This window comes from Ailuropoda melanoleuca, chromosome 11, assembly GCF_002007445.2.
Source record: "Ailuropoda melanoleuca isolate Jingjing chromosome 11, ASM200744v2, whole genome shotgun sequence".
NCBI lineage: Eukaryota > Metazoa > Chordata > Mammalia > Carnivora > Ursidae > Ailuropoda > Ailuropoda melanoleuca.
In genome coordinates, this window is record NC_048228.1 from 1,003,430 (window position 1) to 1,026,055 (window position 22,626).

Below are 22,626 nucleotides of genomic sequence, written 5' to 3' on the forward strand. Positions count from 1 at the left end.
AGGGGGGGTCCTCCAGGTGCCGGGCCTGTGAGGGGCTTCCTTGAGACCAGGGGCCCAGGTGCTCTGGCCGAGCGACTACTCCATCCACCACTTGGTGGCAGCAGATGCCCAGGGCAGCCTGTCGGCTCCTGGCCCTGCAGAGCCCAGCACCGTGGGCCCCGTGGTGGGCCCCTGCGTGACCCCCACCCTCACCAGGGCTGGGATGTGTGGAGTGTGCTGGGGGCTGGGTGGCAGAAACTCCCCTCCATAGACTAGCAGATGTCACTTGGGGTGTGGGGACTCCCTGGCTCTCCCCAACCCCAGCAGCTTTGGGGCTCTGCTCTGTACCCCCTTCCCCAGCGGTTCCCACAACACGGTTCCAACGTCCTCACCTTGGCCCCTCTGCAAGCCACCATCCTGCCCTCCCCTAGTCCCGGGTCTTGGGCATCCCCCTCACTGCACACTCCAGTCCCAGGCCCCCCATCCCTGAGTCAAGGTCATCCTCCTGTGGCACTGAGGTCACCCTTCATCCAGTTGCCAGCGCAGACCTCCACAGCAGGGACAGGCTCGTTCACCAAACACTCCCTGAATATCTACCTATGTCGGATTGTTCTAGATCCTGGAGACCTCCAGGGGAGGGAGACGGGGTCCTCACCCTCAGAACCTGCCAACCCACCAAAAACAGAGCCCATGTCCATAAACGAGCAGAGCCACCACGCAGGGCGGTCCCGGGAGTCCCTGCAGGATGTGGCCTGCAGCCAGGCCTGCTCCCGGGTGAGGGCAGCCCAGACGTGAGTGCTCCCAGGTAGGGCTCAGTGCAGGTGTCCAGCAGACCCAGGACTACCAAACAGCTTGTGTCGGGGGCTCCCAGACACGGTCCCACGGGCCCCGCTCCCTGACCGAGAAGGGCAGAGCAAGGCATTGGCAGGGAGGGGTCTCAGATGGACCCCGGACGATGGCCCTGGCCTGGGGGCAGGTGCCCCAAGTCCGGGTTGGCCTGATGGAGCTGGGCGGCAGCCTATGGCACAGAAGGTGGGGGGCACCCTGCTCCTTGGCCTTAGCCAGCCTCGGGGGGCCTTGTTTGCCCTTGGCTGCCAAGGGCGAAGCCCGGGCCCCCAGGCCAGGCCTGCACTCACTGGTAGAACAGAGGCCCTAAGGGCCTGGCCTTCTTGGGGCAGCCGAGCGGAGCCATGTGTGCAAGCTGTCCTCCCGGGGGCTTCTCCTCTCTGGTTTCGTCTGGCTGCTGAGGATTAACTCCCCCATCAGGGCTGGCACCTACGGCCTGGGACACTTCCGCAGAGCACACTGCTTGGGGAGCAGCCCGGCGCCGGCAGGTGCTGGCGGCCGCCAGGAAGCCTCGCCCCCGTCCCCGCGGCCACTGCTAACCAGACAGACAGCTGCTTGCTGCCCCTGCCCCTGCCCAGGGACCTTCTGGAGGTGGAGTGGAGCGCAGACGACCCCGACAGACCCACCTTGTCACAGCTGTCCCGGCGTCACCGGCAAGACGCAGCGGCGGTGCTGGGGCTGGAGGTCGAACAGTTGAGCTTGGTGGAAGGGCTCACGTTTTCCAAGCCACCTGCTGTGGTGACAGGCAGATAGTTTCTGATTGGGACTGACACTGGCACTGCAGACAGATTTTTCATGAGCCAAAATTCATGTTTACAAAGACCGTTTCAGCCAGTCCAAAGAGGTCCCCCTCGGGCAAAGCAGCAAGTGCTCCAGGGGCGGGGGGGGGGGGGCCCCCCCGGGCAGCCCAGATGNGTGCAGCCTAGATGCAGCCCCCTCTCCGCTGTCCCTGGCTTCATCCACAGGGAAGTGAGGACAATGTGGGCGATGACCTAGACCCCCCTCCCCGCCGAGGTGCCCGTCCCAGCGTTGGACACGTGTGGCCAGCCAGTCAGGGGCCTCCCCCTGCCCAGCGCCTTCCACTACCAGATGTCTTGGCTTCCGGTGTTCTCAGAGCCACGGTGGGAACGGGTTCCTTGCTCCTCTGACCAGGATGCCCCTGGGAGCCCCGCCGGACTCATGCACAAGGCAGGGCTTGAGCCTTTGAAAACCTGTCAGCCAGATCGTGGCCTGGAGCCAGCTGAGGTGCTCCAAGCCCCACTGAGCTTCTCTGCACCCTCCTTGGATCTTGGCCAGGCTGCTTCAGCCATCGGGCCACAGTGCAGATGGGGTCAAGACGGCATGGATGGGCAGAACGGGGACTGAAGCTGGAGGGTAGGACCTGGAAAGCCCTAGGAAGCAGAGTGGCCTTCCAACTTCTGGTGACACCGGCAGCAGGTGGCGCGTGTGCTCACAGAGGGGGCTGCCACCTCCAGTGCCCTGTGGCCCTCAGGGCGCCCTGGCTGTGCCTGCTTACCAGCTGAGGACAGCCTCGGAAGTGGGGCTGCCTCCGCCCCAGAGCCGGGCCTGCAGACAAGCACAGACAGTGGGTGACACCGGGCTGCACCTGCCAGCCGGTGTGTGCCAGGCTGGCCAGAGTGGCAGCAGCTCTTGTGGGTGTGCGGAGCGCCCGGCAGACAGGCCGGATTGCAACAGTTGCCTGGGAAACGTGGCAGGGCCCGTCGGGCAGCCGCGTGCATGTGTGGGGCCCACTCGCTGGTTCGGAACAAGGGCCTCGGCCCCTCCTCAAGGTGTCTCCCGCCCACAGCAGATGGGCCTCCGCGGCTGAGACCGGCCCGCGCTCAGCAGGCTGGCACAGCCTCCCGCTGCACCCCGAAAGCCCGAAAACCAAGAAACAGCGGGGGAGTCGGCACAGGAGAGGTGGTGGCCCTGGCTCCACGCCCCTGGCGTCGCCGCCTCTCTCCTGGACGGCCCCCCTCTCCAGCGGTCCTTTAGAAGCTGGCCGTGGGGGCGCCTGGGTGGCTCAGTTGTTAAGCGTCTGCCTTCGGCTCAGGGCGTGATCCCGGCGTTATGGGATCGAGCCCCACATCGGGCTCCTCCGATATGAGCCTGCTTCTTCCTCTCCCACTCCCCCTGCTTGTGCTCCCTCTCTCGCTGGCTGTCTCTGTCGAATAAATAAAATCTTAAAAACAAAACCAAACTTTCACTTCACTTCAACCTTTGGGGCGCCTGGGTGGCACAGCGGTTAAGCGTCTGCCTTCGGCTCAGGGCGTGATCCCGGTGTTATGGGATCGAGCCCCACATCAGGCTCCTCTGCTATGAGCCTGCTTCTTCCTCTCCCACTCCCCCTGCTGTGTTCCTTCTCTCGCTGGCTGTCTCTCTGTCAAATAAATAAATAAAAATCTTAAAAAAAAAAAAAAAAAAAAGAAGCTGGCCGTGAGGTCCCCCCCTGCCCTGCCGGGCACTCCCCGCTCTGCCGCTGCCCTTGGCCCGGCCACGCCGGCCCTTCCTCTGTCCCACTCCACGCCGGCCGCTCGGGGCCTCTGCCCTCACCAGTTCACCCGCAGGCGCTCGCTCCTGCTGGCCCTTGGGCTCTGTTCTGGTGTCCCCACCACAGAGAAGCCTTCCGGACCCTTCCGAAGCTCCTTCACAGCCCCTCCCTCCACCTGGTGGGTGCCGCTGGGTCTTTCCGCTCCACAAGTGGGAATCGTAGGCTGGGGTGCTGTCTAGCTTCCCAGGAGGTGAGCCGACACCCTGCCCCCAGAGTGCCCCCAGAGCCTCAGGGGGTTCCAGCCCAGAGGGACCCAGACTGAACTAGTCAGCCAGTCCTGAGGGTGAGCCGGGGGTGGGGGACGTCTCCGGGGCTCCCCCTGTGGGGAGTGGAAGTCCGGCAGAGACCAAACTTGGGGATATTGGGGGTTAAACGGTGTTGAACGAAATTCCGTGTCTGCTGGGAACCTGTGACTGTGACCGAGTTTGGAAGCCAGGTTTTTGCAGATGGAATCCGGTTAAGATGAGGCCGTATTGGATTAGGGTGGGCCCTTGATCCAGTTGGACTGGTGTCCTCGTAAGAAGAGGGGAGCTTGCACAGAGCCACGAAAACACAGAGGCAAGGCCGGAGCCCAGCAGCCGGGAGCTCAGGAGTGCTGGGAGCCCCGAGAGCCGGAAAGGGGCAGGAAAGATCGTCCCCAGGGCCTTCCGAGGGAGCGGGGCCCTGCCCACACTTTCAGTTTGGACTTCTGGCCTCCACAGCCGTGAGAGGACGGGTTTCTGTGGCTTCAGGCGGCCAGACTCTGGTCATCTGTGTGGCAGGCCCGGGACGCTCTCCAAGCTGCCGGTACCAAGTACAGTCCGGTCACCTGGGGGCAGCTGGGCATCCCGAACCCCCCACTCACCCCTGAGTCCCACCAATCACCCCGCAAAGCAGAAAGTGTGGCCCAGAGCAAAGCCAGCTCAGCTGCAAACCCATGTGTCTCCTGGGAAGGGCCCAGGATGGGCGACCCTGGGCCAAGCCCCTGCTGGAGAGGCCGGCTTCTCCGATGCCTGCTTAGGGCAGGTCTGCTGCCTGGGGCCTCGGCTTCCTGAGATGCGAGCAGGTCCCTGTGCCTTCCAGGCCCCGGACCAGGACCACGGCCACCAGGGGCCCCAGCTGTGTCACCCCGACATCTGCCTATGAGAGCTCGGACCTGGAAAGCTCCCATCTCCTCCCCGGAGGTGTCCTTGGGCAGGCTGCCTGCACACCTGGTGTGGCCCACAATGCAGGGGGGTGTCTCCGTCAGAGGAGTTGCTGGGCCCCCACCTTCCCTCCTCCCCTCCTCACTCTCGAAGCTCCTTCCCTTCCCTTCCCCCTCTCCCCTGCCCTCCTCCCTTCTCCCTCCTCCCCTCCCCAGCCCTCCTCCTTTCTCCTTCCTTCTCTCCCTCCTCCCTCACCCCTCTCCTCCTCTTTCCCCTCTGTCTCCCGCCTCCCACTTCTCTTCTTTTCCTTCCCCTCGTCCCTTTCCCCTTGTTCTCCCCTCCTTCCTTTTTCCCCCTAACCTTCCTCCTCTCTGGCCTTCTGTATCTGAGGGCACAGAAGCCTGGGCCCCATGTGGAGACACAAAGGCTGGGTCAGGGGTCAGCGGACGGTTATTTGACCTCCCCCGCAATAACAGGTAGAGGTCTTTGGGGGCAGGGGTGGGGGCCACAGGCAGGGAGAGCTGCCTCTCTCCTACCCCACCCCCAGGAGTTATGGACCTGGAGTTATTTCACTGGCCTCTGAGTCTTACTGGGACCCTTTGGCCAACCAGAAGGCCAGGCTGCAACCAGGGGTCACGGGGTCACCAGCCTGCAACACAATGAGGGCCCCCAGTCCCAGCGGAGGGTCTGTGTCTCCCCTTTCCACTTGCCAGGTTTGGGACAGGAAGCTGGTAAGGACATAACCAGTTTTTGTCTGCTTTGGGGGGGAGGGCGGGCTGGCGTTCTGACCTGAGACCCTGGGCTTCACCCTCCAGGAGGCAGGAGCCGTGGGAACCCCCCAGGGCCCACCCACCCACTGGGCTTCTCCTGCCTTTGCTGCCTAGACCTTCCAGGCCTGGCCCACCCCTCAGGCCAGAGGGCGGCCCAGCTTCCTGAGGGTCCCATCTGAAGCCTGCAGGGGCTGTGTGGCCCGTGGGAGCCCGGACACGTGGGCTTGTGGACTCACTTGTCTGCGCTGCCTGAGCCGGAGCAGGGGGTGGGCACCCGGCAGGCAGCTGCCCACAGCCCCCTTGGGCCATCGAGATGGGCCTGCCCCACCTCCTGCTGCCTGCGTCATCCCCCCACCCCCCACCCCGGGGCCTCCAGCCCCTAAGCCACGTTGCAGACCTCAGTCTAGGATGCGTGGGGGAGGGGCCCTGGCCAGAGCAGCAGCCCAGGGAGACAGCCGGCCCCCCAGTCCCCGAGGCACCTTCAGGCCCATCTGGCCACTCAGAAGTGGGAGGGGGGTGCTTGCCAGTTGGAAAAACCCAGAGGGGAGGGAGAAGGGCACTGGGGTCTGGAACGTGCGGCTCCTTTGGGGTTGTTCTGGGGAATACAAGACGGCACAGGTGGCACCCCACTCCACTCCATGGAGCCCCCCCCCCACCCCCAGTCAGAGCTGGAAGGATGGACAGGACCAGCTGAGCGACCACAGAGGCTCGGCCCACAGCCCTCTCCTCCCACGCTGCCTCCGTCTTTTCCCACAGGGACTGCTGGGGCTTCCATGCGCCCAGACTCTCCTCGCACACACGGCCGGAAGGGTGTCCGCGGCTGGTGGCCTTGGTGGGGAGCAGTCCCGGCAGCCGCCGCACACGGGGTCACCCGGCTTGGCCCGGCACAGTCGACCCCTCAGAGAGGGGACAGGTGGCAGCTGGGGTCTGAGCAGCCCCTGGCCTCCCAGCTGTGGGGCTGGTGGCCCCAAGGCCCTGCCTGGGGTGGAGGTGGGGATAGGTCCCTGCTTTCTCAGAGCCCTACCAGGTGGCAGAGTGTGAGGCTGTGTCAGGGCCTGGGCGTGGGGAAGGGCGGCCAGGCCTGCTCTGTGAGCTGCTTCTCCCACACCCTGGCCTGTGAGCAGCCGCACCGAGGGGCCCGGGACCTCAGGCCGTGCTCACATCTGGGGCCCAGCCCCTGGGCCCAACACCAGCCCCAAAACGGAGAGGCTACTATTCTGCGCCATTTACAGACAGTCCTCCCGTGGCCCTGAGCCATCCGTTCCTGTGTCCTAGACCGCAAGACCATGAGCACAGAGCTGGGACTTGAACCCTGCCCTCCTTCACTGCTGCCCGGGGTCCAGGTCTCGCTGACTCAGTGGCAGCCAGGGGCCTTGCATAGGAGGGGCTGCAGTCACAGCGTGAAGTGAAGCGTGGGGTGCTGTGAGTACCCAGGAGACCCAGCCCAAGGCAGGGCCGACCACGAGGCCCACTCCTCACGTTTGGGGGCTCCCAAGCTTCGCCCTGGCTCCCTGCCACCCCTCCAGACCCTTAGGAGAGGAGTATCGTCCCCCTGGCTCTGCACCCACACCCAGCTGCCCCCTCATCTGCCGCAGTTGGCCTGCTGAGGCCCACACCCCAAAACCCCAGCTGCCTGGGGCCCACTGACTTGCAGCCGACAAACGTGGCCTATGATCCTCCCGGTCCCCAGCCTTGGGTGCCAGGGGCGCTCCTCCCGGGCGCCTGTCCTGGGCTCGGGCTGCAGTCTGCGGCAGAAGACACCGAGGGGCGCCTGGGGGGCTCCGTTGGCGAAGCGTCTGCCTTCAGCTCAGGTCGTGATCCGGGGTCCTGGGCTCGAGCCCTGCGTCAGGCTCCCTGCTCAGTGGAAGCCTGCCTCTCCCTCTCCTTCTCCCCCTGCTGTGCTCTCTCTTCCTCTCTCTCTCTCTCTCAACCTCTGTCAAATAAATAAATAAAATCTTTAGGGGGGAAAAAAAAGAAGATGACTCTGAAAGGAGTTGAACTAATACAGGCTCCCCCAAATCTCCTTCTTGAGGGGCTGTCCCCCACTGGGATGTGCACTAGGGTGGTCCGTTCCCCCCAACGAGCAGCTTCTCGTCCCCACAGAACAAGAGCATCTGGCTTTGGGGGGTGGGCAGAACAAGGAATAAGCCACCAAGCCAAGCGGACAGGGAGGATGCCGCTGAGGTCCTGGTCCACCTGGGCTTTAGGCCATGGGGCCCCCGTGGGGACAAAGAGAGGCCCCAGAGGCCTGTCACTGCCCAGCAGCCTTCACTGAGGGCCACAGCCCTAGGCCCACCGACCACCCAGCAGGCCCAGGTGCTGGTGGGTGCATGGCAGAGTGACAGCTGGGGCGGGTCCCCCTGCACTTGTCCCCACTGTCCAGTGCTTTGGGGAATAGCGGGCCACGGACCTATATGCCACTGACGGCTGACATCCTGCAGGACGGAGTGTGTGAGCCCAGCCTGGGCCGCACCACTTCCGCCGGCCGCCCCTGCCCGCACCGCCAGGCACTGTCCTCTCTCTGCTGGTCACTTGTCCCTGAGCTGCCTCCTGACACGTCCCTTCTCAGACATGCCCTTGCCATCCCAGCCTTTGTCGCCCTGTCGGCCCCTCCTCCCAGGTCGCTGGAAATTTACAGTAGCCCCGGGAAAGCATGAAAGAAGGCGGGTGCAATTAATCGGAATAATGTGTGTTGCTGTAACCCCACATACCTAAAACACCACGTTTCCAGGGGGAACCCACATATCCATGATCGGTGGGCTGTCGCCCCTTCTCTGGTTCACACTAGATGTCTGTGTGCGCTCGGCACGAGGAGCGCAGCTCCCATCGGCCACATGGCAAGTGCTTGGGAGCCACGTGTGGTGGGGGGTGGCCGTGGACGCAGGAGGGGGCAGGGGCATGAGGGGTCCGGGGAGGCTCTTGCCACGGGCGCACTGGAGCCCACGGTCTCTCTTGGGGCATTTTCTGCCACAGCAAGGCTGCAGGCTCCAGTGAGGGTCTCCTGACTGCCCCCCAAATACCATCTCAACGTGCAGTGATGTTTGCCCCCCGCCTTGGCCTTCTGCACCCCACCTGGGGGTGGGCCTGGGCCCTGGAAACGCCCTCCTCCAGGGAACAAGGGAGTCCCTCTGGCCTCACTTTCTCCAGATCTTCTCAGCCTGGCCTGAGAGCTGATGCCTCGGGCAGGGACGCAGAACCCAGGGGGCTGGCAGGGTCAGGTTCTGGTGAGGACCTTCTCCGGGGCGACAGGAGACCGACTTCTTGCTGTGCCCTCACATGGAGGAAGGGGCGAGGGATCCCCAGGCCCACTGATCCCGCCATGGGGCTCCTCCCTTATAACCTCCTCAGCTCCCAAGTCCTCACTGCCGTGGGGGGTGAAGCTTCAGCACCTGAATTCAAGGACATACATTTGCAGACCGTCCAGCACCGGCTCGGCTCCGGTGCTCTGCCCATTACCACTCAGGGTGGGAGCGGGGCCCCTAGAGCCGGGCTCTGATGCGCCGTCACACGCACATTGCGGAGCGAACATCCTTATTCCGTCCAGGCCCTTTGCCACGCTCACAAGACAGGTCATGAATTCAGAATTCTCAAGGAGAAAGTTCAAAGCGAAACTGTTTATCTTTAGTGAAAGGACAGTGGCCGAGGTGGGAAAGGGGCTCCCTTCCAGCATCTTCCATCTGGTATTACTTGGTGAGGGCAAGCCCCTCATTCCACCTGGTGCTGGGGGGCCCAACCAATCAGTAAAAATTCTGAGGTTGGAGAAGGGTGCGTTTTTCCCTGGGAAAACGCGTATTTGTGGGAAATACAATTGTCTTAGATTTGCTGAACGGGTGAGGGGTGCGGGCGGCTTCTCACCTGCTGTGAGGACCTGGGCCCTGAGCTCAGGGCAGGGCTCTGGTGGGGGAGATGGGCAGACCCCACGGAACATGGGGACCCAGGGAGGCCTGTTCCTGATGCAGGGCAGGACAGAAGGCCTCTCCCCTTGGGCATTCGGAGTGGAGCCCTCCCCAGCGGCCCTCAACCTTCTCGGGTGTGGCTGGAGGACACCGCGAGCCGGGAGCCAGCAGGACAGGGCTCGGTGCTCCCAGAGCAGCTGCGGGCAGAGGCAGGCATGGACGCCCACCCGCGGGCCCTGTCCTGGCTGCGGCGCTGCCCTCCTGCGCCCTGCCCCCCACCCGGGGCTTCCTCCTCGCTGCCTGTGTTCAGGCCTCAGCACTGCAGGGGCCAAACGGCCACAGATGGTGTGTGTGTTCACATGTTCACATGCATGTGTGTGTGTGTGTGTGTATGTGCTGTGTGTCTGCACGTGTGACATGATGTGTGTACGTGTCTTCTGTTGTCTTCCCCAGAACTGGATCCCTAGGCTCCTCCTGACTGGTGTTTCCCACAGGGGAAACTGAGGCTGGAGGGGCTCAGCCACATGTCCAGTATGTGTCTTCCAGTCATTTGGCCTCCAAGCTCCCGTTCCCATAGGGTGGGCCCCGTGGCGGGTCCCCGGCTCTCAGGGGAGGTCCCCAGGGGGAGCAGCCCTTGAAGCCCTGCCTCCCTGGTGAGAGCCGGCTATCAGACCAGCCTCCTGCCCTCCTTCCCCCCTCTCAACTGTACCCTCTCTCCCTGCCTTTCTCCCTCTATCCCCCCCTGGCAAGCAGACTGCAATCCAAACTTGTTGTTAACTTCTCCCCTGCAGCCCTTCCAAGTTAAACATTACTCACGGAGACGAGAACTGCTGGGCAGCCCTCGGCCTCGGGGTGGAACAGTCCGTGGAAGGTGCTGGGTGGAGGCCAATGCCAGGCCTGTGGCCACGGGACCCTCCCTGCGGTGTCTGTGGGGCTGTGGGAGGTGGGGCGGTGGGGGGGGTGGAAGGCCAGGCAGCCTGTACCCTGTACCCACATCCCTCCAGCTGCACACCCAACTTTTAAGGTCACAGGCAGGGCAGTGGGCAGGGGGGTCCCTGGGCAGGGTGGAGAAGGGCTGCCCAGGGACCACAGAGGCCCTCGGCTTGGGCCAGGTGAGGGCCCTCCTTTTGGCTGTTACTCCAGGCCAGCGCCAGGCGGGAGGCAGGACTGGGAACAAAATGTTCAGAAGAGCAGTCTCGGCTGCTTCGAATCGATTCTGTGTCCCCAGGCCTCAGTGTTTCCAGCAGCGAAATGGAGGCAGGGGTGCTGTATGCTGAACTTCCCTCCCATTCACCCCACCCGGCAGCCGTTCGCCCCAGCCTGTCAGTGATGGGCTGTGGTGCTGGGGGCCTCTCAGGCTCAGAGCAGTGCCCCCAAGACCCTATCCCCTGGGGGAGCTAAGCTGGGGGTGAACAGCAGGCTTAGTGTCATCTAAGTGCCCACCCTGTCCCTCCTCCTCAATCCCCTGCCCTGCCCCTTCTACACGGACCCTGACCCGAGCTTTTGCCTCAGGGCCTTTGCGCCTGCTGTTCTCTGCCCAGAATGCTCACCCCTTACTCATTTTAGGACTCTGTTGAAGTGGACCTCAAAAGGAATCTCCCCTTGACTCAGCATCCCACCCACCTCACTCTGGTCTATTCTTTGTAAGAGTACGTGTCATGTCTCATATAGAACATACAGAAATTTCATTTTTCATTGTCACCCATGAAACTGTAAGCACTTGAGGACAAGGACTTTCTCCTGCTTTCCTCTCAATAAATGCATGTAGGTCCTTGATGAACTAAATTCCACATCCACACCTGGCGTTGGGCCTGCCCTGTGGACACCACTGCCCCTCAGGGCCGGAACCCCGACCTGCACCTGCATCTCAGGCTGGGCAGGACACGTTGGGCTGACCAGAGCTCAGTCCAGGGACCTCCCGTGGGGCCTGGAAGGGGCCCAAATGATCGGGTCAGGAGGAAAGAGTGGGGGCGGGGCAGCCCCAGGAGCCTGCACTGTTACATAAAACCGTGAGGGGGAAGGGCAGAGGGGCAGAGCCACACAAAGTCCAGGCAGAGCTGTCTGCGGGCGCTGGGGGTGCCCTCACCCCACCTGTTCCAGGGCCACGAGCTGTTCATCCTTGAATTTCACACTCTTCACGTGAAGTCTGCTCTCCTGCCCTCACTGTCCAAAGGCTCCCCAGACCCAGTACCCCCCTTCCTGTCCTCTGTCTGGACAGAGCCTGTTGGAATAGGAGTTTCATGGGACAAGCCACCTCCCCCTTCAGAAGGCACAACTGCCTGCCTGGGGCCCCAGCACCTGCAGGGCCTTCTCCCAACTCCATGCCCTGGGACGTAGCCGGAGGACGGCAAGGCTCCCGGGGGTGGGGCGGGTCGAAGGCCCCCCTGCGTGGCCGGCCGCGTTCTCCACACACCTTTCTGTGTGGGGCTCTGGAGACAGGGCCGCCCACCCGCCCGCCTCGTGCCCGGGCCTGCGAGTGTGCCTGCCCACGTCCGTCAGGGGCGAGTTGGGGCTTCGTACCTCAAATGGATCAGGAGGACAGGAACGTGAGCCTCGGAAACACCTTCTTTCAGTACCGTTTCTGGGAGCAGAGATGGTGGCTAACAGCACAGGGGCTAAGCATCTTCTTTGCCCTTCTGGATGTCGGCAGGACAGAGTGTGGCCCTGACTCCCCAGCTGGCCTAGGCCAGGGGCTGCACCCCTCCCTCCCCCACGATGCCCCCTCTGCCCTGCCTACTCTACTCCCTTCTTTGAACCCCAAGCTTTCGGGGAGTGGGGAGGCTGCTGGGGGTGGGGCTGGGGTTTATTTTGTTGTGGCCCCTTGGGGTGCTGGGGAGGAGCAGACCCTGCTTAGGGAGGGGACCCCAGCATCCCAGCAGGCCTGGTGACAGGTGGCAGGTCCACCCAAGCCCACAGGCTGGTAGCTGGGAGGGAGAGAAAGGTCATGGCCCCAGCAGGGAGGTGGTGCCCCCAGACACGCTTCCCACCCCGCAGGCCACCAAAGATACTTTTCAGCCACTTCCCCTGGGGAGAAAGTGAGTCCCCGGCACAAAGGAAGCAAGCCTCTGGGGTGAGGTGTTTCTCCAGGAGGGGGCCCGTGACGCAGGTAGCCCACACTCCCACCTGGTCCCAAACACGGCTGACCACGCGGCCCCAAGCGCCCTCATACTGGGTCGGGGCTGACGACAGACCTCAGGCTGGGCGTTACAGGGACAGCTGGGTAGAGTGTGGCCCAGACAGACACAGCCTGTTGACCAACTGTAGGGGACCTGGGTCCCGGAGAGCAGGCCACAGCCCCCCAGTTCAGCTGCCTGATCGGGACCAAGGTGTGGAGTGTATGGCCCACGACAGGCTTGGACAGGGCCACCCCCATGCAGGAGGGGGCCAGGTGCCCACGGGCGCAGCAGTGGGGGCTCGGTGGACCAGGCCACAGGCCCTCCTAGCACTCCAGCCACCTCCGAGGCCCTCTGCCACGGTCACCAGTTTCTGATGAGGGAGCCACAGGGGCTTCCCAGGCCAGACAGGCGGCTGCCCCGGCAGCCAGCAAGGCCTGGCGCCGGCCTGCCCCTGCCGCCCCAGCCGCTAGGGCCTGCGGCAGCTCCCACAGGGCAGCCAGCATGGCAGGGATCCCGGAGCAGGAGGGAGGGCCGCCCCTGGGCCTGTCCCTCTGCCACGGGGCTCCAGCACAGCCGCGCCGCGCCGCGGGGAGGGAGACGGCCGCTGAAGGCCCTGCCACCGGGCCAGCAGGGTACAGGAGAGGCCGCTCTGCCCGCGGCCCCAGGGGCTCGGCCTGGGGCGCCCAGGAGGCGTGAGATGGGGTCCAGCGCAGCAGCGCCTGGGGGCCTGGGCGGCAGGAAGGGGAAAGGTGACGTCATTGCCGCCTGGAATCTGCTGTTTGGAGGCGTCGCCATGGAGACCGGAAGGCTGGGGCGGGTAAAAATAGCAAACCCAAGAGGGTGTGCGTTCCAAGAACTCGAGTCTCTGAAAAGAAAGGAGCCGTGGTCTTGTTTCTCGCGCGGACAGAGGCCCGGGCGGGGGCCGGGGAGGGGCCGTGGCGTTTCCGGCTCCCGGTGTCCCTGCCACCCCGGGAGCTTTGTCCCCAAGCAGGGTGCGGCGAGTGGCGGGCTTGGCTGTGGCACGGGCCGTCTGGAAGTCCCAAGCACGCGGGCTCCCTTCAGGCGGGGGCAGGGACCATTAGCTCGGTCTCGGCTTGGCTGGGTTTCCTCCCGACTTTTCCTTCGAGGCAAGAGGAAGCGGAGGGCTTCCCACCCCATCCAGGCCCAAACCCGGCCTCGGGCCAGCAGCCCCCCACAGGGCAGAGAGCTCAGAGCCCCCCACCCCGCCCCCAGCCGCCTGTCCCCCATTTTCCCTCCCAGGCGGGCGGTACCCTGCCCTGCTCCTGGCCAGACCAGGAGAGGGCTTGGCCACCCCTGAAATGCCCCGCACATGCTGCCCGCATGTCCCTTCAGCTGTGTCCTCACGGGTCACCCTCAGTCCCTGTCCCAGAAATGAGGCAGGGGGTCCAAGGTCCCTGGGCCCCTCTCCTCCGACAGCTGAGGCCAGAGAGACCTGGGAGGAGCCCCTGCAGCCGCGAACGGCTCGCTGGGCTGGCTCCCCGCTCCAGGAAATGGGGCTGTCCTGCTGGGGGCTTGTCTCCTCCAGGTGGCCCTTCACAGGGGGGGGGGCCTCTGTTCTGACCAAAGTGAAATCTGCTTGCTGCTTCTCCCAAGAGGACAAGTCCTGGCTGAAATGTCTTTGGGCTTCGGGCCCATGGCTGACCCAGGTGTCCTTAGAGGAGCCCAGAGCAACGGGCGGGGGGATGCCAATGGGGGCGACTCCCAAGCCAGAGAGAGAGGAAAGCCTGTGCTCCTCCTGGGGGCAACGACCCACGTTGCCCTGGGGAAAGCCCTTCCTTTATTCCTGAGGCCGGGGCGTGGCTGGGTGGGTCCCCGCTGCCGTGCAGGGTCCCACCGCAGTCTCCCCGCGCAGAAGCAGAAGACGGGCTTGTTCCTAGAGGGGTGCGGGCTGGGACGGGGGCGGGGCAGCCCATACCCCTGCATGGGGCCAGGGGGCCCTGGGAATGTGGGGGTCTCCCCTCTTAGGCCCAGACCCCCTTGGCTGGTGGTGGTTGGTGGTTGGAGCAGGAGAGGGGAAATGGAGCCCCGTGCAGGGGGAGCTCATTCCCCCAAGAAATAGCTCACATGCCTTATGTAATGAGTGAGCTCACTGGAAGGCCTGCCAGGAATGACGGCAGGAGGGCGGGAGGGGGCCTGCTCAGGGAACCAAGTGTGTCTCTGATTTACAGTTTACAATTTTCAGGGAGAGGAGCCTGTGGCCTTGCCTCCAGGAAAGAGGGGCCCCGGGCCCTGCGGTCTAGGGTGGGAGATGACAGGCCTGGGTCCTCCTGGTATGGGAGGAGGCCCAGGAGGGGCCCGGTGCTGTGGCTGGGTCTGGGGTGCAGGCCCTGCTCCCCCCATCAGCCGGGTGCCCACAGAGCCCCCCATAAGTCGGCTACAATTCTCTCAGGAGCATCTCAGGGAGCCTTGGAGGAGTGGGCACCCTGCCCTCGCGCTCCCACAACGCCCTTCTCGTCGTGGGACAGCGCTGCTCAGAGGATGTCTTCCCGTTTCTCCCTCCCCTGCCAGAGGCCCCGCCCCTCCGCACCACATGGTCCCTCACCTTTGGGGTGTGCGGTGCCCCCCCACCTCCTCTGCAGGAGCTCAAACCCTAGCCCAGCCCAGTCACTCTGTCCCCTGGAGGAGCTCCCTCAGGCCCAGAGGGGTAGAGGCCGTAGGGCAGCTGCCGCGGCCCCGCAGTGGTGCTCGGGGCTCCGGGGTCACGAGGGCAGTGCCTCTCGGCCAGGAGGGAGCCAGGGGGGGTCACGGACCCATCAGACCCCTGTTGATGGGTCAGTCAGTTCCCCAAGATTTAATGAGCGTCTGTCTACTCGCTGCTCACTGCGAGAGCGACAGAGTCCCTGACAGGCAAGGGTGGATGGCAGGCAGAGTGCAGGTAGCACCAGGGCCCCAGTGGGGGGGCACAAGGGGGCTGAGGACAGTGCTGGGAGCCCAGGAAGTGTGGCCTGAGGGACAGAAAAGGGGCAACCGGAAGGGCCCGTGGGCCCAAGAGCGGGAAGATGGGGCTTTGTCCTGGTGCTGCAGGGAGGGGCAGATGCGGGAGAGAGGGGACGTCATTGGTGGGTATGGGGGCCCAGGAGGTGACACTCCCCCTGCATGATGGCAAGGAGGTCCTGGTGCCTTACCCAGCTGCTGGGAAGTAAATTGGGTGTCTGGAGGGAAGGGCTGCGTGTAGGGGCCCCTTGCTGCCCCTCCCTGGGTGCTGGGATCGCTGGGGTCTGGCCCTCAGAGTGCCCGCCGGCCTGCTCATCACAGCCCACCCGTCCAAACCCTGGGCCGGCTCCCACCCCCGTACCACGTGGCGCCCGGCGGCTCCTGGGCCACCCGGAGCCTCACTGCGCTCTGCTTTGAGGGGGGACGGAGCCCCCCCTGCCCAGTGCCGGGAGGCAGCCATTCTTGAGCGGGCTTACAGTCCCTGGCACCCAGATCCCACTCCTGACCATGCGGCCTTTCTCTTGTAACCAGCAGTGTGGCTGCCCCAGCCCCTGGAGGACCATCTTTGGAAGGTGCTGGTGGGAAACTTCATGCAGGCAAGAACTTGCCCTTCCTGCCCCCATCGGGTCCCCCATATCCACCTGGGATGCTCAGCAATGTCTGTAGGACAAAGAGATAGTGGCGGGTGGTGGGGGAGAGGGTCCTTGAAGAACACTGGTTGATGTCCAGGCCCTGGTGTGCCCCCGACTTCCCCTCTGCCCTGCAGGGCTGTGACCCCCTCACGGTTTATGTGGAAGACCCCAGCTGGCCCAGGGCTGCAGGGCCCCCAGCAGATGGAGGACGGAGGCAGGAACCGTGGGGCATGAGGCGGCCACCCTGTGATCGGTGGGGTGTGGCCAGAGCCCTGGGCAGGCCATGCCCAGCAAGGTGCACATTCCAGAGCAGCACAAGATGCTTCGGGGGACAGGGTCCTGTAGGCGGGGGTGGGGCCGCAGGGCAGACCTCCCACACAAGCTCTCTGTGCACCCCTCCAGGCTGAGTCCTCTCTGGAGTGCTCCATCAGCTGAGGACACGTGCCCCTGAGCTTGGAGCCCTGGCAGGGGGTGGGGGTGGGGTGTCTGCCTCCCTCCCTCATTCCTGCTCAACTCTCCTGCTGCTGTTGCTCCTTGACCTCCAAGCTGCTCTGTGCTGGCCAAGCTGTTTCTCCCAGGGGAAGGGGTTCCAGAACCAGCCTTGTCTCTCCAACTGGGCCCTGGAGCCTGGGCCAGGCCCCCTCCCACCCTGGTGTGGTCCCAGAGGTGGGAGCTAGCAGCCACCTGGCTCCAAGGCAGGACTGCCCAATGCCCTGCTCAGCTCCCAGGAGCCCCATGCAGCTTCATCCTGCAGCTGAAGCCAAGCCTGCCATTGTGGGGGGCTGCCAAGCTGGCAGTGCCATGGAGCCATGGGGTAGTTGTTTGGCATGGGAAAGAGTACCCCGCTTTTCCCTCCTCCCACCTCCAAGAAGACAAGGGCAGCTCCTGGGCAGGGGACAGGCCTATGGGAGTGTTGCCCACAGAAGGAGACAAGCAGGATTTAGAGTGAGGCAGTCAGCCCCTGCAGCAGCATGCTGGGCTCACCCTCTCGTTTTCCAATGGGAACAAGAGTGGGACTCCCATGTCCCATGCTCAGGTGCTCTGCTCAGCTTCCCAGGTGTCACCTTGGTTGACCCCCATAAGGCGGGTCTTAACTGCATGCTGGATGCATGGGACCCCACAGACCCAGGCCCCTGACCATCTCAGGGAAGGCAGACACACACCCTCGGCCATGTGGGATGAATGGACCATGAGGTTGACCCCACAAAAGGTCCTATGGGGAATGGGGGGGGTCCTTCCTTGCCAGAATGATCCAGAAGACACAGGAGGGAAGGTCACCAAAGTCAAAAGTAGCACCTTTGGAAAACTAGAAAATGCAGGTCGGCACAAAGAGGAAATTAAAAATAGCTATAGTCCCCTCACTTGGCAAAAACCAGTATCTTGTTTTCTGATACAGGAACTGAAGGCTATACAAGTCTAAGTACCACGTCAGCTGCATCCGGGAATTTTGATTGACACTGTTTTCATTACCATTTCACTTTAAAACATTTCGTAATTTCCATTTTAATTCCTTCTTTAATCAATGACTTATTCAAAGTATGTTCTTTAACGTCCCAAACTGTGGCATTTTGCGGTGGGAATGTGATTTCATTTTTCTTTGTTATTTATTTTCAGTTTAGAGTTCCGGTTTGTTTGTTTGAATTCTTACCAAACAAAGACAGATACATTGATAAAAGGAACAGAAAGAACCCAAAAGGTTAGGACACTTTCAACAAGTCTGTAGTGGTCCTTGAGCCCTGGTCCAGACTCTGGGTTCAGTGGCCTGGCATCAGCCTCTCTTAATTTTTTCATCTGTTTCTTGTCCGATTTTTCTCCACATTTTAAAATTATGTGCTCTTGTTTTTTTTTTTTTAAGATTTTATTTATTTATTCTACAGAGATAGAGACAGCCAGCGAGAGAGGGAACACAAGCAGGGGGAGTGGGAGAGGAAGAAGCAGGCTCATGGCGGAGGAGCCTGATGTGGGGCTCGATCCCACAACGCCGGGATCACGCCCTGAGCCGAAGGCAGACGCTTAACCGCTGTGCCACCCAGGCGCCCCTGCTCTTGCTTTTTTTTAAAACCAGTTTTAGACATTATGGAATGTCACCAGGGGTGCTCTCACCGGCACCCTCTGCTCCCAGTCTATTTTCCTTTCTTTCATATTCCCAAGTGAGCTATTTCATAATTTTTGGTTATTGTTGTTTGCACTATTTTAATCACGTAAATACTATTCACTGCTGATTCAAGTAGTGAACTCTGTTTAGACTTTTTCTTTGTTTTTCCTGGAGTTAATATTTGCCTTTATGCTTTCACCTGCTGAGTTTTCTCTGTACCTATAGGCAATTTCTCCTACATCTTTTGACAGGCACTCCATATGGTTTTTGATCTAGTTGGATGCATCCTATATTCCATTGGTTCTGCATTTTCCTGGCACTCTCTTTCCTGTCCTGGTCTGGGGTGGTTGCTCCCTGGATTCTGCCTCTAGGCGGGTGAGCAGAGTCTTGAATTCCCCTTCATAGAGCGGACAGCCACTTCTTAACTTGTGTTGTCATGACTGGTTCCAACTCCCATTTCAGAAAGGGCCTGTGATCTCAACCCTGTCCCACACTGGCCTAAGCTCTCAGCCCATAGTGGTGTAAGGCCAGCTCCAAGCCTCACGTAGGTTGCTTGGTCTCCACTCTACTCACCACTGTGGTTCATGTTTCCAGCTCTGCAGAGCTTCCTTCCCTGTGCATTGCACAGAACATTTAAAGAACATGCCTGTATTCTCTGACATATGTTTGTGTTGCACTGGGAAGGGGTCAGCTCCTCTGCCCTCTTGGTTGAAGTTACAACATATGCTTTTGGTGGCCTGCTAGTGTCCCCTCAGGCCTCACCCCACAGGCACAACGGTAAGTCTTTCAGCTGCCTCAGGCTAGAGCCTGCGTCACTGGGCAGTTCAAGCTAAGCAGGGCTGAAAAGAGAATTTATGCATCCTTCCCATAACATTCTTAAAAATATATTTGTATTTTCTAACAATCTCAAACTTAGAGAAAAGTTGTAAGGCTAGTATGGGACCCCCACCACCACCTACCGCAGCCCTGACGCGTTTGCAGTTGCTGACCTGGTGCTCTGTCACACATCAGAGCAAGGATGTTCTCAGACATAACCTCAGCATCTCGTCCAAAGCAGGGTCACTGCCATCTAGTCTTAGACCACATCCAAGACTTTCTGGTCGTCCCAATAATGTCCTTTGTAGTAATGAGATCCAGCCCAGGGCCACACGTCACACTGAGTCATCATCTTTTTAGTTTCCAAAGGTCCAGGACATTTCTTGCCCTTTCCCTAACTGCTGAGATCCTGACACCTTTAAAGGTTCTGGGCCTGTCCTTCTGTATCGTCCCTCCACGTGGGTGTCTGAGCTTCCGTCCTGACCAGATGCGGGTTATGCTTCCTCGGCAGGAGAATCACAAAAGTGATGTGTGGTTTGCCCGTCCCACCCTGTCAGTGGTACAGGATGGCTATTGATCCGAGTGATGGTGTCCGCTTAGATTGCTTGGTTACGGTGGTGTCTGCCAGCATCTCCCCTGGGAACTCGCTCTTCTTCCCTTTGTGATTAATGGGAACCTTGTGTGAGGAACTTGAAAACTAGGCAGATAGCCTATTTCTCATCAAACTTCCAACTTACAAATACATTTATTTTAATAAGTAATTGAATATGCATGGACTTGTGGATTGCTATTTTATTCCATGATTACAGCTCATGCCTATAATTATGACCACTGATTTGCCAGTGGGGGGCCCCTTCGAGCTGGCACATGTCCTTTTGACATGTCCCTGTTATGTTTTGAGCCCTTCAGAACTTCCGGGCACAGCAAGGTGTTCCAGGGTTGTCCTGCACTCTCCCTGCCTAAGCCCTGAGACTAGCCATCTTGCCAAAGAACTCTAGTTCCTGCTAGTGGGGGACGGAATTTAGAAACCAGGCTGCAGGTTCTTAGCGTGCTCACCGCTGTTGGGGTGTCACTCCTTTGAGGCCCTCTCACCAGACAGAGCTAGGAATTATACAGATGCTTGTACAAACACGTTTACATCTATAATTTTTCTATTTTATAAATACTGACACTTGTGGTTTCCCACGGGTATTGCTAATTCCAGTTCAACATGCACGGTTCCTTTATCCCTCTCCATTCTTTCATTCCCATCTCTAATGGAGAGAAACCTTACTCCTGGGACCCTTCAAGCCTCCACAGGATCCGAATGATCTTGCTCCTTTACTAGCAGATGTGTCCATCCCTTGCCAGTCTTTCCACGGGAGACGGAAGCGCATGGGTAGCACTTGCTCTCCCTCCCTGTGGGTCCCAGCACTTGGGTTAGGGTTAGGGTTAGGTCTGTGCCTGCAGGGGTATGAGCACCACAAATGTGAACACGCATGAGCAGCTCCCCACAGCCATCAGCCAGAGAGCTGGGGGAGGTGACAGTGGCGCACGGGTGTAGTGGGTCCCTGCCCCTGCCCTCTGAGGTGGCCTGAACCTTCTACCTGCCAGCCTGGTGTCTGTCCAGTGACAGGGGGACAAGCGGAGGAGTAAGCCACCCCACCATCCAGCTGTGGGGGTGGGATGGAGGTTGGAGGGAGGAAGGAGAGCAGGGTTGAGACCCCCCACTGGGCCAGGGAGAAGATAGGGGGGCTGGTTCCCTCTGTGTAGGTATGGCTAGCCTGGCCCTTGGTGGGTGAGGTAAGCTTGACTGCTCCAGAGGCTCCAACATCTTGTGGGGAGGAGGCCTCAAAGTCCACTGAGAAGGAGAAGTTTTAGAGGCAATCCAGTCCCTTCCTGCTCCCCAGGGCCCTTTGCTGCCCACCTGTCCCCTGCCACATGAACCCTGCAGCTCTGGAAAAATGTTGCCCCCTCCCCCTTCCTGAAACTCCCATCCCCACCCCAGACCCCTACAAAGCCAGAGGACGCAGAGGGAAATGGGCCCATCTGGATCCAGGCACTGCCCATCAAGGGGACCACCGGCTCAGGGCCCCTGTGGGAGTGCCTGCTTGGCCAAAAGAGCAGGAGAAATTCTGTGCTTGGCTGGGAACCCTTCCCAGCCAGCCCTCTGGTGCTCCAACCACCTCCTTTGGATTACGGGTTGCTGGAGCTGTATGGAATTCAAGTCTACATAGAAGGAACTAACCCTCTCAGGGCCCAATACAAATAGACTTCTTTGGTCCAAACGTGGGCCAAGAGAATGACATCCTCAAACAAGTAAGAAGTCCCTTTTCTTTGGTTTTTAAATACCCCTTCTGAGTTTTGTGTTTGCACAGAAAGAGAAGCCTCCTGTCGGGGCTGCTGTCCCTGGGGGGATCAGAGAGAAGAGTGGGAGAGACAGCCCTGGACACAGGCACGTGGGGGGGGAAGGTTCGTGCCCACGGAGGGGAATGGTCAGGTTTTCAGACACAGAGCACCGCACCCTGAACTTCAAGCCCCCCTGGGTGTCTCCCTGTGCCTGTAGCCTGCAGGTGGCAGGGCTGCCTGCCCGTACTCGCTGCCTCTCCAGACACCTGTCTGCAGGTTGTGGGCCACATGGGCCTGCAGAGATGCCTGGTCAGTCCCCCAAGCAGGCGCCACCCCCTAGGAGCTCTGGACTGGGGCCAGTTTCAGCCTTCACCGGTGAGGTGAGGCAGCAGGGGGTGACAAGCCAAAGTCAACTGAGAGTGACCCTGTCCGAAGTGGGCATGGGCCTCTCACTTCTGCCCTGTGCTGTGGGTGTTCCTCACATGTCACCCAGTGCCCAGGCCGGCTTGGGTGCTCTTGCTCTGTGGAGGAAAAGGTGCCACTGCCTAGCTTGGCTGGACTGTCCTTCTGCATTTGGGCTGAGCACAGACAGAACCCTCTCTTTGGTTTCAAGTCCCTACCCCTAGACCTCAGCTAAGACACTGCCTCCTCTTGGGGCCACCTAGCCAGCGTCCAGCTTTAAGTCCCCGGTCTCCTCCTGCCCTGTGCTTTCTGGTTTCTCTCTCCCCCATCAGATAGAGATGGGCAGCTCCTGGAAGGACACACAGCAGGGTGTCTCCCCAGCTCTGCCCCTGCCCTAGACGCAAGCATCTCGCGTGAGTGGCTGTCCCCCCAGGATGGGGGGCTGCAGCATAAGGGTCAGGCCACCTGCCTGAGGCAGGAAGGGGCCAGGTTCCTGCGGACTCCCCCAGGCTTGGCCCTGGCAGTGACCTGGCCGGTGGGCACAGCGCACAGCTCCACAGACGCGGGGCTGTCTCTCTCAGGCACAAAGGCCCTGCCCCGCGGAGCTGGCGGTCCTGCACTGGGGCTGGCGGTCCTGCTGGCCGTGTGCGGCGACCAGGACGCAGGGTCACGGACCGGTCGGGGCAGCTCGGTCAGTCAAGGGGCTGGGGGTGGGTTGTGCGGCGTCTGCACGTGCAGGGGCCCCAGGACACGTTGCATTGTGTGTGCCTGCGCGGGGTCCCCACCGCTGGGGCAAGCCTAACGTGTAGTGAGTGACCCACTTGGCGTCCCCGTCATTCTATGGGACCCGGGTCGTGCTATGTGGCGTCCCCGTCGTGCGCGGGGCTCCCCATGGTCGCGTGGCGTGGCGTCCCTGTCCCGCCGGGCCCGCGAGGTGTGCGGTGGAGGCTGCGCAAGCCCCCGTCCTGCCCGCCCCTCCGCCGAGTCTGCGGTTGTGGCGGGGGCCGCGTGTGGGTTTCTGGGCCCCGGCGGCGGCGGTGGCGGCAGCGGAACGGGCGCCTGCCCAGCCGCGCAGGAAGCGGCCTCGGCCGGAAGGGGGGCCCCGGGCGCCGCCGC

The 22,626-nt window shown here is 61.6% G+C and overlaps 1 protein-coding gene across 1 annotated transcript in view; it reads right to left on the minus strand.

Moving 5' to 3' along the window:
- The window catches only part of FAAP20 (FA core complex associated protein 20), a 6,881-nt gene extending 6,210 nt beyond the window's left edge, over positions 1 to 671 (minus strand). The window contains exon 1 of the mRNA XM_034672031.1: positions 635 to 671. Coding sequence (XP_034527922.1) covers positions 635 to 671 — 37 coding nt within the window. The remainder of the gene's footprint in view (positions 1 to 634) is intronic.
- Positions 672 to 22,626: the final 21,955 nt, after the last annotated feature.